This window comes from Bos taurus, chromosome 21 (genome assembly GCF_002263795.3).
Source record: "Bos taurus isolate L1 Dominette 01449 registration number 42190680 breed Hereford chromosome 21, ARS-UCD2.0, whole genome shotgun sequence".
Classification (NCBI taxonomy): Eukaryota; Metazoa; Chordata; class Mammalia; order Artiodactyla; family Bovidae; genus Bos; species Bos taurus.
In genome coordinates, this window is record NC_037348.1 from 22,450,631 (window position 1) to 22,466,587 (window position 15,957).

Genomic DNA, 15,957 nt, shown 5'->3' on the forward strand with positions numbered 1-15,957 from the left:
ACCCCATGGACTGTAGCCTGCTAGGCTCCTCTGTCCGTGGGATTTCCCAGGCAAGAATACTGGAGTGGGTTGCCATTTCTCACTCCAGGGAATCTTCCTGACCCAGGAATTGAACCTGCATCTTCTATGTCTCCTGCATTGGCTGGTGAGTTCTTTACCATTTGAGCCACCAGGGAAGTCCCTAAGAAGCCCAAGAAGATTTTATCTTCTTGATCCTGTAAGTATTTATATAGAGGGGACTTAACTAACTTAACTCTTGTTGAATTTCTTCTTTTGTTTAATTGTTTTATTTATTTATTTATTTTTGGCCTGCTGCTGCTAAGTCGCTTCAGTCGTGTCTGACTCTGTGCCACCCCATAGACGGCAGCCCATTAGGCTCCCCCGTCCCTGGGATTCTCCAGGCAAGAACACTGGAGTGGGTTGCCATTTCCTTCTCCAATGCATGAAAGTGAAAAGTGAAAGTGAAGTTCCTCAGTCGTGTCCGACTCTTAGTGACCTCATGGACTGTGGCCCACCAGGCTCCTCCATCCATGGGATTTTCCAGGCAAGAGTGCTGGAGTGGGGTCCCATCGCCTTCTCCGACTTTGGGCCTAGATATACCTAGATATATACAAAAATGAAAGACCCCTCCCACTGATCCCCACAAGGTAATATTACTTTTATTTGCACTTATTTATATTTCAATTTGCATCAGATTTCTGCTTTTTCAGTTAGAATTCTACTTTCTTTGAGGAAATGTTTCTTTTGGTTTTTGTCAAGCCTTTCCAAGTCTGAGCTGCTTACTTGGTAATTCTAAAGCATCTTCAGATCCTTCTGTTACCCAGGTAGCTATTCCTTAGAGACCTAGGGCCAGATGAATTCTCGAGCTAGTTCATCGTGTCATGTGTTGGCCTTTTAGCATGCTCTTATTTTTTAAAATAATATTTACTACCCTTTGCAAATTCGAAATAGTTTTTAGTGCTTCAATACTGAAAACTCAATAAGTTTGTAGGTGATGGATCGTATGGTAAATGTGGCAAAACAATACGATGAACCCGTTTAAGTCAGTTCTAACTGGGAAAAGCCTCCACCATAGCGAGTGCTCCTGTGACAGTGGGCCAGCTGCACCATCTCGTTTCGTGGGTGGGCATGTGTTATTTATAGACAGATACAGATTAAACGGCTCAATTGTAAAGGATCTGCCTGCCAATGCAGGAGACATAAGGGATGCAGGTTCCGTCCCTGGGTCGGGAAGATCCCCTGGAGGAGGAAATGGCAACCCTTTTCAGAATTCTTGCCTGGGAAATCCCATGGACGAGCCTGGCAGGCTGCAGTCCATGGGGTCACAGAGTCGGGCATGATGACTGAGCAACTGAGCTCACAGATATAGACTAAAATCTATTAGATTTTACTTCTAAAACTGAATCCTATAGTCTTTGCCTCTATTTTCTGTGAAAATGGAGAAAGTTGATTATGTCTTTGATGTTTCAAGTGAGTAATTAAGCTGCTCTTTGATATTTTAAACTGGGAAGCTCCACTCTTTCTAGACTTCCCCTTTCAGTTATAGCCTAGGGTACACTATGTACAATTCTATCTTCCTCTGGGGTTTCCTCTTCCTTTGACCAAGTTGCCTGAAATTTTGCCCCAAGACTTATTGTGTATGTAGACAGGGCTGCCTGGAAAATCCCATGTATGGAGAAGCCTGGAAGGCTGCAGTCCATGGGGTCGCTGAGGGTCGGACACGACTGAGCGACTTCACTTTCACGCATTGGAGAAGGAAATGGCAACCCACTCTAGTGTTCTTGCCTGGAGAATCCCAGGGACGGGGGAGCCTGGTGGACTGCTGTCTATGGGGTCGCACAGAGTCGGACACAACTGAAATGACTCAGCAGCAGCAGCAGACAGGGCTGCATATTTTTGGTATCTGAGGAGGAAGGTGAGTTCTGCTTCCTAAGAAGCTCTTTACCTAAGAAGGAGGTGTCCCATTTCTATCCTGGAGGTCTGGGTCTGAGGAGGGTTTTGAATATGATTTTTAAATGGGGAAAAGAAGATGAGGTGAGGGGGATGGGGAGGTGATGGGGAGGAAAGGCACAGACAGTTGTGAAGGAGGAGGCAGGAGAGTTTGAACAGGCAGAGAGTTTAGAACCTGGAACAGCACTTGACTTTTAGGGCAGGTGATGCTGGTAGAGGTGGGGTTAGAGAGTAGGAGTGGCTGATTAGGAGGATATGGGGCAGGTGCTAACAAGCTCAAAAATGGAGGCAGTGGCTTAGTTGGTCAATGACGTACCTTGGGTTGAACAGAAATTGCAGCAGCTGTTGCCAGGAGGTATTAACATGTTTTAAAGAATGAGAAGAAGTAGCTGTAGTGGAAAAGGAGGGCTGACTGAGATATAGAAGGTCCCTTAGGGAAAAAAGACTTGAAAGGAAGGAAAAGGACCAGTTCACTCTGCAAGAAGACCTGAAGAGGCCTGGGCTCAGATGGTGTCTTTCCAAGTTTGTGGAGCTTGTGTCCTGGGCCTGACCAACCAATTGCTGCCCCCTGACCACAGAGGCACCCTGTCATGTAATGGTAACTGTATTCTGGAAAGGACCTACATCTGAGGCAGAAACTCCTGGCCCCTCTAATCGGATGTTGAATCAGAATAAGTGGATTGGGAAGGGCACTTGGCCAACACAGCTCTGCACTTGAATCCCAAATTCCCTTTCCAATCAAACCAGAATTAGGAGTGGTTTCTTCTTGCCAGTGATCCTTTAATTGGTGTCCACTTACCCCAGCACAGCTGTGGTCACATCTCCATCCCTGGAGTGCCAGATTGGCCAGCTCATCCCAGAGCAGCAGGGCTAGAGTCTCCACCCTCAGAATTAGGGACTCAGCTGCCTTGATCATGGGCCTACGGAGCTCTTGGAAGGAGGTCAGATAAGCAGTCCAGAGCACCACAGATTGGCTGGCAGGAAGGGCAGCTTGATTGCAGCAGAAGCCAGAAGTTTCCCAGAAGAAGGCAGGGTCAGCAGAAATCTAGGGCTTTTGTTGAGCTCAGGGCCGAGACCTTTAAAATGAGGGGAATCAAGAGAATGAAAAATAGGAAACTGGAGGTGGTGGGGGTGGGTTCGGATAGACATATGTTTGATTAACTTACAATGATACTAATGATTCACACTGAGATGGGTTGCAGGTCTAGGGAGCTTTGAAAATGCCTGGGAAGTTTGCTACAGGTCTGGGAAGCTAATGATACTTCATAAGGTAGGTGTCCCTTGGACTGCAAGGAGATCAAAGCAGTCAATCCTAAAGGAAATCAACCCTGAATATTCACTGGAAGGACTCATACTGAAGCTCCAATACTTTGGCCACCTGATGCGAAGAACCAACTCATTGGAAGAGACCCTGAAGCTGGGAAAGATTGATGGCAGAAGAAGGGGATGACAGAGAATGAGATGGTTGGATGGCATCACTGACTCAATGGACATGAGGTTGAGCAAACTGAGGGAGATAGTGAAGGACAGGGAAGCCTGGCTGCAGTCCTTGGGGCTGCAAAGAGTCAGACACCACTTAGTGCCTGAACAACTACAAGGATAATAATTAACAGTAGCCCAAGATTTTCCTACCACAGGCACCCAGTTTACTTGGGGGCCCCAGGAAGTTCAAAACAATTGGGAGAGTGGATCCTGGCACCAGTACCAGCTCCTACCACGCTTCATCAGTGCTCGTATTTAATAGCAAACACTGACTGCCTTGTATCATGGTTATTTCCAAACACAGAGCCACAGCATGTGCTCTTCTGTGCAATCCTCTGTCAGAGGATTGATGGCGATTCTGTTTTAATTTTCTGTCTTTCTTTCAGGCTTGAGAAATTCTCAAGGATAAAGACTATAACACTCTCAATACCTGCCATAATGCCTGGTGTGTTGTAGTCAGCTGTGACTTAATAAATCCTTATTGGATCAACAGCTATGACCTTCAGGATCATAAAGGATCATGACCTCACTCCTCTTAACAAAGGAGAGAGATAAAGTTCAGAAATGGTGAGCCACCTGCCCAAGGACACACAACACTCAGTGGAAAGGCCGAACTGTAACCTGTGGCTTTGGACTTTTGGCCTAGTTCTTATTAAACACCAATTTATATATCCTCTTTCTCCTGCTAGACTATAAATCCAGGAAAGAGAGTGTGCCTTTTCCATCTCTCCATCCTTGAATGCCTTGACCCTCCTTACTCAGCTGTGCCCTGATCATCATTAAATTGGCAGATAGCAAGAAGCTGAGAAGAACAGATTGTACACTGGATGACAGGAGCAGAATTCAAAAAGATTCAGGTAAGAAGGAAAGGGAATGTGAGATTAGGAAAACGAGATTTAACAACAACAAAAAAAGTGGAAGTTTACACTTAGGATAAAAAAAGACTTTACAAGTAGGTAAAGTAGGAGTGGACTTAGATGAACAAAGGTTTGTGTTGAAAATTTACAGGCTTTGAAATAATTTGGAATAATTTGACTGCCAAAAAGTTGTTGCTAATTGTGTGACGCCCACACCCAGAAAGGTGCTAATTCATTTGTGGGCTGCTCTGGTTTGACCTCTGTGGGTGTGTGTGTGTGTAACATTTTCAAAAGGAAATGGATAAACTGGAGAGTCACTGGGGTAACTAGTGGCACCATATTCCATTGTCAGAAGAGAATCGGCCTGAAAGGTAAGTCCAGGTTCCTCACTGGACTAGGCAAGGCCTTCACAATGAGGGTTCCTGCCTAAATCACTTCTCTATTTTTTCAGTTTTTTAAAACGTGTATTTATTTTTTTGCCATACCGTAAGGCATACAGAACTTCCCTGCCCAGGGACTGAACCCATGACCCCTGCACTGGAATCATAAATTTGTAACCACTGTAACCCCTGGACCACCAGGGATATCCTCACTTCTCTATTTGCCCAAATCATTAACACTTGAGTGACGTGAATACTGAGCTGTTTCATACCTCCTTATCTTAGTGCATACTAGTCTCTCCATCTAGAATATTCTACCCTACCCTCCACCCACAACAGTCTATTTGTGAACGCCTATGCCATTTCCAAAATCTTTCTTCAGCTTTACTTTCTTCTTTGAAAACTATCCTAACCAAATCCCCAGGCAGAGCCAACTACTCTTTCTTCTATACTTTATGCTCCCCTATACATAGCTTTATAATTGCACATTTCACCTTGCAGTGTATTTTGCTTCTATTCCTCTCACCCTGTTAGACCATAAGAGTCTTGAAGGCACAGGTCCTATGACCCTTGACTCTAGCACATGTGCTCCAGCCTGATACATGGGTGCATGCTTAGTCACTTCAGTTGTGCCTGACTCTTTGCGACCCCATGGACTGTAGCCCTCCAGGCTCCTCTAGCCATAGGGTTCTCCAGGCAAGAATACTGGAGTGGGTTGTCATGTGCTTCTCCAGGGGATCTTTCCGACCAAGGGATTGAACCTGAGTCTCCTGGGTCTCCTGCATTGGCAGACAGGTTCTTTACCACTAGTGCCACCTGGGAAGCCCCATTGGTACTCTAAACTTAAACAAATGAACCAAAACTCCAAGTAGACTTTCGAATATGTGAAGGACTGTCCTGTAGACAACTGAAGAGATTTTAATATGCCCGCCTCCAGGAAACCAGAAAATCATATGTGTGGGTGTGTGTGGGCAAATTTGGCAAGTTCAGGCTCATTTGAAGAAGAGTCTTCAGTATTGGCTGAGACTCTTAGACTTCACTAATAGAAGTCTAACTTGAATCAGCTTGAGCAAAGTGAGATAATTTTTGGATACAGTTTCCAGGAAATGGTTGAACTGCCAACCTGCAGGAAGGCCACAGATAAAGTTGGGTCTCAGGAACACTTGTAACAAGGCACCTGGAAGCCAGCAGGACTCTGTGCCCCCTGCCTTTGCTTCTCTCTGTGTCAGCTTCCTTCTTCCTCACTGCAGATTGGCTTCTCCACACAGCAAGAAACATCACTACTAAAAGCTGGGACCTTGCAGCTTACAGCTAACCACCACAGAGGTCCAGGTTTTCTTTCCCAATTCCAGTTGAAAACATTTTGGTAAAGAACCTTGGTTGGCATAGCTTGGGTCTGATGCTTACTTCTGTGGTCAAGGAGATACGTGCGTGCTCAGTCTCTACGCCCATTGTTGTTCAGTCCTAAGTCATGTCTGACTCTTTGAGACCCCATGGATTGCAGCACGCTTGACTTCCCTGTCCACTCCTAGAGTTTGGTCAAATTCATCCACTGAGTCAGTGATGCCATCCAACCATCTCAACCTCTGTTACCCCCTTCTCCTCTTGCCCTCAATCGTTCCCAGCATCAGGGCCCCTGGGTACCATGAGTAGACTGGCTTGAGTCTGAGGGAGGTTTCAGGGAGTTGGGGAGGGAGCATGTAGGATCAAAACAGTTGCCACTAGAAGCACATAGTGAAAGAAGAGCCATTTCCAAAAGGAGTAAGGATGTGAGTGCAGCTTATAGAACAGAGGGTTCTACTCCTTTGTTCCAATTTTCTAGGCTATCACCATCCAGCTCAGATACTTTCTGGATGCTTTCAAAGGGGTAGGAGAAGAAAGGATGGGTAAACAGGGTTTCCTGGTGGTTCAGATGGTAAAGAATTTGCCTGCAATGCGGGAGACCCAGGTCTGATCCCTGGGGTGGGAAGAGCCCTTGAGGGAGGGGTATTCTCCATGTCAGTATTCTTGCCTGGAGAATTCCTTGGACCCAGGAGCCTGGTGGGCTACAGTTCAGTAGCCCATGGGGTCAGAGAGTCAGACACGACTGAGTGACTTAACACACACACACACAGACTGTGGTCACTTCCACTTTTACAACCAGAATTAGACAGTACTTAGGATTTTGATCTAAGAAAGTGTCGAATGATTATATCGTGTTTCTGGGTATTAGGACTCAGCCCACTTCCCCCTGGGGTGCTGGGAAATGGAGGCTGAACAGGGTGGAGAAGGAGGTTCAATAATTCTAGAGATGTTTACTACTACTAAGTCACTTCAGTCGTGTCTCTGTGTGACCCCATAGACGGCAGCCCATTAGGCTCCCCCATCCCTGGGATTCTCCAGGCAAGAACACTGTAGTGGGTTGCCATTTCCTTCTTCAATGCATGAAAGTGAAAAGTGAAAGTGAAGTCGCTCAGTCGTGTCCGACTCTTAGCGACCCCATGGACTGCAGCCTACCAGGCTCCTCCATCCATGGGATTTTCCAGGCAAGGGTACTGGAGTGGGGTGCCATCGCCTTCTCCCTAGAGATGTTTACTGAACCCCTAATCTACCCTAGATAATGGAGAGGAACATTCTGAGGAGTTCTGGCCTCCTCGGAACTGAGGTTACTTATGTAGGTACGTGGGTGTGGGTCTAAGTGTTGGGCCAACAGCCACTGGCAAGGCCAGGGTCAGTCAGGGCTGCCGCCAGGAAGAGGGACAGATCTGGGCTCCCGCTGGATTCAGTCCAGGTTTTGAGCCTCCCTCCCCTCCCCCTCACTGCCTCTTCCAGCCCCAACCCCGGCCATCTTTGGTCTTTCGGGGCTTTGCCCCCTTCACCCCACGCAGCTCTTCTGGTCCTTCCGCACCTTCCACTAGGCAAAGGCCGCAAAGCCCGACCTTCCACATCTGCAAAACAGGGAGAGTGGGGAAGGAAGGCTGGCGGGAAGCCTGGGTCCCAGAGACCCGGTGAGGAAGGTGAGGGGCATACGCTCAGTCCCATTCTAGAACCGCACCCCGACCCTTTCCGCTCTTTCTCCCTGAAGCCTCTCTGACCCCTGACCCCGACGCCCGGGGTGGCTGCGGGCGCCAAGAGGGCGCTCCACACACGTCGGGCGGTCGGCTGAGGGAAGGAGCCGACGCCCTGGAGTGGGCCCCTCAGGCAGGGCCTGGCGGGGCCCCTCGCGGCCCGGCGCCCTCCGGCGCCTCGGAGGCCGAGGTGGCCGGCCCGGGCCGGGGGAGGGACAGCAGCAGGTGATGACGGCCGGGCCCGGGGCTATAAATAGGGGCGCGCGTCAGCCGCGGGCGAGAGAGGCGGCCGGCGGCGCGGGCCTGACGGGCAGGGGCCGGGAGCGCGGGCAGGGGCAGGAGGCGGGCAGGGCCGGCAGCAGCATGGGGTCGCGGAGGGCCCCCGGCCGCGGTTGGGGCTCGGGCGGACGGTCTGAGGCGGGGGGCGACGGCGAGGACGACGGGCCCGTGTGGATCCCCAGCCCCGCCAGCCGCAGCTACCTGCTCAGCGTGCGGCCTGAGACCAGGTGAGTCGCGCCCTGGGGGCCGGGCCGGCGGGCGAGCAGAGGCCGCCAGCGAGGCCTCAGGAGGGGCCCCGCCCGGCCTGTGGAGATATGGTGCCGCCGGACCGGCCCTGAGGGCCCTTCAGGGTCTCCCTGGCCTCTGCCGGCTCCGTGGGCCTCAGGCCTCAGGCCATGAGAGGCCCTGGGGACGATGAAGGCCTACTTCGGGGTGATTTCCCAGGGTCCCGAGTGGCTCCTTATCTCCCCACCTCACTCCCGCCCCTCCTTATCCTCGCCCCACGCTCAGCTACTCCCTGGCCTCGGATTCCAGATAAGGAAAGCCAGACAGGCTGACATTCCTGCTGGCTGGCGGGGAGGGGGTGGTGGGGATGCCAGAGGCACTGCCCTGAGGGGGTCTGCTTAGTTCAGGAGTCACTGGGAAGAAATAAACTGTGCAAAGAAGGTGCTTCCTCTGGGCCCTGGTCTTTCCTGGGATCTTGGTGGGGGCTGGTGAGGTGAAGGGGTGGCCTGAAATGCTGGTCAGTCTGCCTGAGGATTCAGAGCTCCAGGCTCTGAGGCAGCCAGTCGCCCTGCCCAGTTTGGGGTGATGGGTGCCATCCCCAGGGTGCCAAGGGAAGGAGCCCGAATGATCCTCTTCCAAGAGTTGAAGAGGTATGGTTGCTTTGGTTTAGGAGCTAGGGTACCCACAGGTGGAAAGACTCACAAGAGGATAGATTGGCATTTTGCCCCTCAAGGGCTTCCCTTGTGGCTCAGACAGTAAAGCATCTGCCTGCAATGCTGGAGACAGGGGTTCTATCCCTGGGTTGGGAAGATCTCCTGGAGTAGGAAACAGCAATCTACTCCAAGATTCTTGCCTGGAAAATCCCATGGAAAGAGGAGCCTGGCGGGCTACATAGGGTCGCAAAGAGTCGGACACGACTGAGCTAGTCTCTTGGCCCTCAAAGGCACACAGACACACAGAGACATGTGCATTACCATGAAGATGAACACTTCCTGTCTCCTCTAAACTAAGGGCAGCTTAGTTTCCCTCCAACTCTGGAGTCTATTCCAAAGGGAATTGTGATGGATGGCTAGTGGGTGAGTGGTTGTGTTCCTGCCCCAGAACTTGGCTAATCATAGGTTATATACAGAAAACAGCCCCTCCTCTGAGAAGCTGCCTGGGGACCTCTTGTCCTCCATTCTTAAAATGGCACAAAAACAGACATCAAGGACATTCAGGAAAAGTCCCAGGCACTTCCTCGTGGATTGGCTGAGTTCTGTTGACCTTGGAGTTGGAAAAGTTCAAATGTAACCAGAACCGGTTTCTGCATAAAACTCGTCAAATGGTGTCACATGTCTGGGGCAGGGCGGAGGGCTGTTAGTGACTGAGTCAGACTCGCCAAGGCCCCTGGCTGCCAAGAAAGCATGCCCCTTCCTCTAACCACTGGATCTATGGAAAAACTGGAATGGAATGTGTGTATTTATCCAGTCCGTGGTGAAGCTGACTGGCCTGTGGGAGCCTCAACAATTGTCTCACTCTTGTAACTGAGATTGTGTCTGGCCTTTGTCAGCACCAGTGGTACAGCAGAAGAGGGATGCAGGGCCCTTCTCGGAGACAACATTGGGGTGGCTTGCAAACCAGACATAACTTGGAGGTCAGGGGAATGGGGCTGTTAGGAAAAAGGGTGAGCAGTTGTATGGTAGATACAATTACATATCTGATGAGCAGTGTGTCAGCCTGAGAACTGCAGGTGGGTTAGAAGTGTCTGGTTTAGGTCCCTTTGGGCCTGAGCGAGAATGGTCTTAAATGGAGATTCTTTTCATCAAGTGCTTGGAGAGGCAGGGCTGGGACATTGGGAGGGAGGGTTTTCTAGCCCAAGACCGTGGCCTGTGGGCTTGCCCCTTCCAGGTAGCCACAGACCAGCCAGGTCCTGAGGTACCAGGAAGGCCAGGTTTCTCTCACCTCTGGAAAAGCCTCTGGCCAAGGAGGGGAGACTATAACAGTGAATGGGGCTGTTGGGGACTTGAGGTGGGGCAGGGGCCAGTTCATAGTTCTCTGTCAAGACCTGACTCTTGTGTTAGAGCAGGCAACCGTACAGCCTTTTGTCTCTCAGAGCAACCTGAATGCTTGTGGGGATGGGAAGAGGGGCCAAGAGATGAAGAAAGAGGGTCCCTTGAGGGCTTTGTCAGCTAACCCTGGCTCCTGAGCCCTGACTCTTCCAGAATTCTGACTGAGAGGCAAATTCTAGCCCACCCACTCCTGACTTCAACCTTTCCTGGGTCTACTTCCATACATATCTATCATGGAGCTTGTGAGTCATCATTCTGTGAGCCTTGGGAGAGTGGACTGCCCCTGTGAGCTGATGGACAGCTGAGCTGGGAGCCAGGTATCAGAAGCTTTGGCCCAAGTCTAGAACTTGTCTTCCTATGCATTCCTTTCTTTTCTCCAACCCTGGGGGGATTTCCAATCCATAGTTAGCCCAGGAGTGAGAGGTCCAACATGCACGTAACCCGCCCAAACTGTTGCCCCAACTTCCTACAGATCCAACCTCACTTTTATGGGAAGATGGAGCCTGGATGAGCTAGAGAAGGTTAAGGAACCACAGTCAGGTGTTCGCAGTTATAACTGGATTTTGAGGGACATCGAGACGTTCCAGAAATCTCTGCTTCCTCATTTCTTGGATGTTCTGGCCCAAGTGGGCCCAGAGGAGCAGTAGAGCCGGTGATATTTGCTGTAGTTTTGTGGCATCTCTTGTTCAGCTTGGGTAAAGCAAATTGTCTAGGTCTTTCAGGAAAACTGAGGCATCAGACCAGGACTTTCTGGGGGCCTTTTGTGTCCCAGAATATATGAAAGCCAGGAGGAATGGGAGGCCCCAGCTTCTAGGAACAGTCCTGGTTCCCCCCACCCTCCTGCCCTGCCACCACCCCCCAACACCCCCCCCCCCCCACCTCCCAGGCCTACATTTCTCCTTTATGAAGAGACTTTTCCTTCGTGGGCCCTGAATTTCTATTCTATAAAATGAAAGTATCACTAAGAATGTTTTTAGGCCTATTTATCCCATCACTGAGCTTCCCTAGTGGCTCAGTGGTAAAGAATCCACCTGCCAATGCAAGAGATGCAGGAGATGCAGGTTCCATCCCTGGATTGGGAAGATCCCCTGGAGTAAGAAATAGCAACCTACTCCAGTATTGTTGCCTGGGAAATCCTATGGATAGAAGTATCTGGTAGGCTACAGTCCATGAGGTTGCAAAAGTCAGACATGACATCCCAACATTTGATGCCTCTGATTCAGACCCTCTCACAGTCAGTAATTGGGGAGTTCCTAGGTGAGAGCCCTGAGCCAACCTCTGGCCCAGCCAGCAGGTCACAGGCACCTTTTGAAGACAAGATGCCTTCACTGCCTGGGACTCCTCCTGACATGGCTGATTATCTAAGGGTGAGGCCCGGAGAAATCAGGATGAGGCTGGGGAGCTCTAGCCCTGGAGAGAGCCAGGGAGGGGTGACTGTCACAGCTCAGTCCCTTGCCCACTTGCAGGTGGAAGCTGTCATTTCCTGTGAATTAGAGAGCTGATTCTCCCCGTCCCCTTCCCAGGGAAGAAATCCAGACCCAGCAAAGGAAAAATCTCTCCATTCTAAGGAGAAAGGCAAAGGAAGTCCATCATAAGGAAAGGATGGAGTTGGCCAGTGCCTTGAAACCATGGGAGGTCTGCCCTCACGGCCTCTGGAGGATTTTTAAAGCTCTGAATAAAGGCAGCTGCAATCTGGAGCAGCAGCTTCTCTGGGGGTAGGGCTCTTTGGGTCTGAAGGATGTACTTCCCCAGTGGTATCCATAAATCCAGGCACACAGAAGTGGAAGCCATGTTTGGGGGCATAAGGTGAATTTGTTTTTGTTTTTTGTTATACAGATACAGGCTGTCAGTGGTTAGAGATGCAGACTGACAGTTCTATTGAGCAGATTGGGCTGTTGATAATGAAGGGAGAGCTGTTCTCACTGTGGGGCCAGCTGAAGGGAGTAAGTGTAGTTGGGAGGGGTGGGGACCTGAGATCTCCCAGAGAACTGTGTCCCTAGACCCCTCTGGAGATACTTGTGTTGGAAGGAATGGAGGCAGAGGTGAAAGTTGACTCATACCCACTGGATCTCCGAGGGGCAGCTCTGTGTGATCCTCACCCTGCAGTGGCCTACCCAGCCCCCAGCTGGTTTCAGCTCTCAGCTGTCCTGGGGCAGGAGGGGTGATCAGCGTCATGGGCCTTGTGCTGGTCTGACCCAACTGGGTGCCTCCTGGCTCCTGCTGAATTAACCGCTTTGTTTTCCTTCTCTTCTTGACTCTCCCAGCTGGTTTGCCTTGCGTGGCCTCTTTAACCGTACTTTAACATATTAATGGGTGTTCTCCAAGCCACCTGTCTCCTTCCCAGCCTCTGAGGGGATTTCCAGGAACTGGGGGCTCTTCTCCCCTAAAAGGCCAAGGGTTGAAGCAGGAGCTGCCCCGCCCCGCCTCCCCCCCCACCCGCTGGTGTGCTGCAGAGGTGGGGAGATGTGCCAGGCAGCTATGAGTGACTCAAGGACCCAGGACACACCTTTCTTAAAGCTCAGCCCCGAGGGGCCTCCCTCCTGCCTAACCATTTCCCTGGACCCTGCTACACTTAACAAGTTCTTGGTTTCAGATACATGGGTGTCCGGTGGTGAGGCCACTTGCTAACTGGAGCTGGCCAAGTAAGACAGCTGGTCCCTTTTAATAGAAAGGCCCTTGGGCCCCAGATGGTGGCCGATTAATACTTTGCCTACTGTTGTTGATTTCACCTCCTCCTCTCTTTGCTTTTTTGGCCTAATGATTCCGTTTGCTGTTTTTGCTTAGCTTATCAAGCAACCGGTTATCTCACCCCAGCTCTGGAAGGTAAACGCACCATTGCATTACATTTCTCTGACTGCTTTTTTTTTCCCTTGGGTCTGGGCACTGAGGGGTCTCTGGGTGACTGCTTGTGCACTAATAACCAAGCTGCATGGGGTGAGGGGAGCGGAGAGGGTGGTTGGGGAAGGTGTGAGCGGGCACTCAGTGAGCATGGATCTCACGGGGGCCAGAGTTGATGCTTGCATGGACCATTTGAAGGGGGTGCCGGGACCCAGAGATAGGCAGGGGTTCCCAAGATGCCTGCAACTCTATCTCTGTGCCCCTGGGATAGGCATGGGACCAGAGCAGAGAGCCTCCAGTCACGTGACCCGTTTCTCCCTCAGCCTAGGTTTTCATGGTTTTTGTAACCACATATCTAGGTTTGACAGCTTATTGTCTGTCTTCTAACCATGGCTACTTCCTTAAAAAAAATTTTTTTTCCTCAGTCCCTTAAGTTCTCCTTCTGTTTTCTCCTTCTCTGAATTTCCCTCTCCTTTGACTTCTCTCCACCCCTGCAGACTGTGAACTCTGTGAGGTCAGGGCTATCATGTGAATGTCTTTCTGTGTTAACTTGTTCTCTGAATCCGCTTCAGAGACAGAGCAGGGCTCCAGCAGGCCCGCAGTCAGAGTTTGCCTGTTGAACGACTGTCCTCTTACCTCCTTAACTGGAGACAGCTCTCCACCCCTGGCTGAACTGACAATTGTGATCAAAATGGGAACGTTTCCTGGCTACTTTTCACTGCTTGGGCCTCCTCCCAGACTCTGGTAGATCTAGGGAAGAGTTGGCCATAGTTTTCACACAGAGAAAGATTTCTGCATAGCTAACAGGTTTCTGAAAAGCTAATAACGTCTACAGGGATGGTCAGTAGCTACTATGTACGTTTCCTGTGACAGGAGTAGATACTGAAGGGGCAGAAGACAGGGTATCCAGCTCATTCAAAGCGGAGTGTGTTAAGTGTTAAAAGAGAGTTTGGAAGTTTATTTAAAGCAAGGTAAATACCAAACCTATGGGCAGGATTAGGTTCCTTTGAAGATGTTGAAAACCAGTGATGATTATGGAGTTCTATAGAGACACATGATTAGGCTGTGATATTCTTATGAATTCATGGAGTTGGAAGGACTTGGAGTTGTCAGGGTAGGACTAGACCACTTCCAGGTGCGTGGACTTCCTGGCTTCCCAGGAGACTGGAAGCAGCAGACTTGGAGTCCATCTCACGTCTGAGTGGTTTAGAAAATAGGAACAGAAAGCTGGTGACAGGTTATTAGAATGTGATAGTATATGCAATGACTCTGTCCCAACCAAACGCACCCTGGATCCACTTTCCTAGAGGGTGTTTTCCTAGCTATACTCTTCAGCAGTTACTTAGGATTTTCCATTATAAGAATGTTATAATACAGTTAGGACTTAGTCTGGGAATTTGAAAAGATAAGTATTCTTTCTTATAAAACAAAAATAATGAAATAACTACCTTGTTGTTAAATATCTAGCATGAGCACTTGTCTCTGCAAATTTTCTTGAAGCCTGATTTCCCTGTTTTCTTCAGTTACCCAGTTGCTTATTTTCTTAGACCTGTCCAAGCAGCTTCATCCCTAAGAGCCTAGGCTGAGTACAAGAGCCAGGTTCACATTCATGAGTAGGTTAGGATTCAAATTAGGTTGGAGAAGGCAATGGCACCCACTCCAGCACTCTTGCCTGGAAAATCCCATGGACAGAGAAGCCTGGTGGGCTACAGTCCATGGGGTCGCGAAGAGTCAGACACGCCTGAGCAACTTCACTTTCACTTTTCACTTTCCTGCATTGGAGAAGGAAATGGCAATCCACTCCAGTGTTCTTGCCTGGAGAATCCCAGGGACAGGGGAGCCTGGTGGGCTGCCATCTATGGGGTCGCACAGAGTCAGACACGACTGAAGCGACTTAGCAGTAGCAGCAGGGAGGACATAATTAGGGATGTTTTGAATTAGTCGCAAAATCATAGAAGTACAATGACTTTTGGCAGGGCAGTTTCCTCTAGAAACTGCTGGTTGGGAGTTGGTATTCCCTGAAGTCAGGAATTGCTGGTAGTATGAGAGCAGTGAGAAATGTTTTCAGATGTTGTAACTCCCAAGTGTCAGAGCGTTGACAGTCTAGATCCTGAAGGACCCTCTATTTTCGACTGGATTAAAAGAAAAAGGAAAGGACAGTAGTTTCTTCCAACAGTAAGCTACAAGAAGACAGTTCTTACAACTGTCTAATAAGTTACTTAGGTTCCAGGTGGGAGCATGGCAGGGAGTGTTATGGCAGCCTTCACCACAGTCCCCAGTTGGGATTCTCTTTCTGGGTGGTCTTTCTGGGCGAGGACTCCTGTCAGCTTCCCAGAGGCCCAAGCATCTGTGATCCTGTGCAGAGACGGTTGGACCCCTCTCAGTCCAGAAGTCTTACTTGATTCCAGGCCTTCCTCCTGGGATGCAAGCTTTCTCCTCAAACTCAAGTCCAGAATGACATCCACAGAGATGGTCAACTGAATGGGGATGCCCTCCCAACAAAGCAGGGCTGTAGCTCCTGTCTGCTTGTGTTCCCACAGACTCTTACCTGCCCCTGTGGAGAGGTCGCAGGCAGACACACGCTGCCCATGGGCAACTGCCCCTTCTTCCGAGGCACAGAGCAAAGCAGCACTGATCTGTCTGCCCCCCAACAGTTTTTCCTGCTCCTCCTCACATCATCCCTCACAGTCCTCCCTGCTGCTCAGCAGAGGGTGTGTGGGTTGGGGGCGGGAAGGGGAGGGCTGGGCACGGCTTGTGCACCGCACAACCTGGCTATGTGGTTACACGTCACGCCTAGGGATGCATTGTGTCTCTGCTGGCCCATGAAGGGTTTGGCATGGTGGTTTGCTGC

General features: G+C 50.2%; 1 protein-coding gene across 3 annotated transcripts in view; it reads left to right on the forward strand.

Moving 5' to 3' along the window:
• Positions 1-7,994: 7,994 nt before the first annotated feature.
• The window catches only part of ALPK3 (alpha kinase 3), a 53,197-nt gene continuing 45,234 nt past the window's right edge, over positions 7,995-15,957 (forward strand). For 2 of the 3 annotated variants that reach the window (XM_059879281.1, XM_059879283.1), the window contains exons 1-2: positions 7,995-8,222; positions 13,053-13,091. In XM_059879281.1, the coding sequence (XP_059735264.1) occupies positions 8,080-8,222; positions 13,053-13,091 (182 nt within the window). In that variant the 5' untranslated portion in view covers positions 7,995-8,079. The remainder of the gene's footprint in view (positions 8,223-13,052; positions 13,092-15,957) is intronic. The other variant, XM_015459209.3, reaches the window with a different exon arrangement.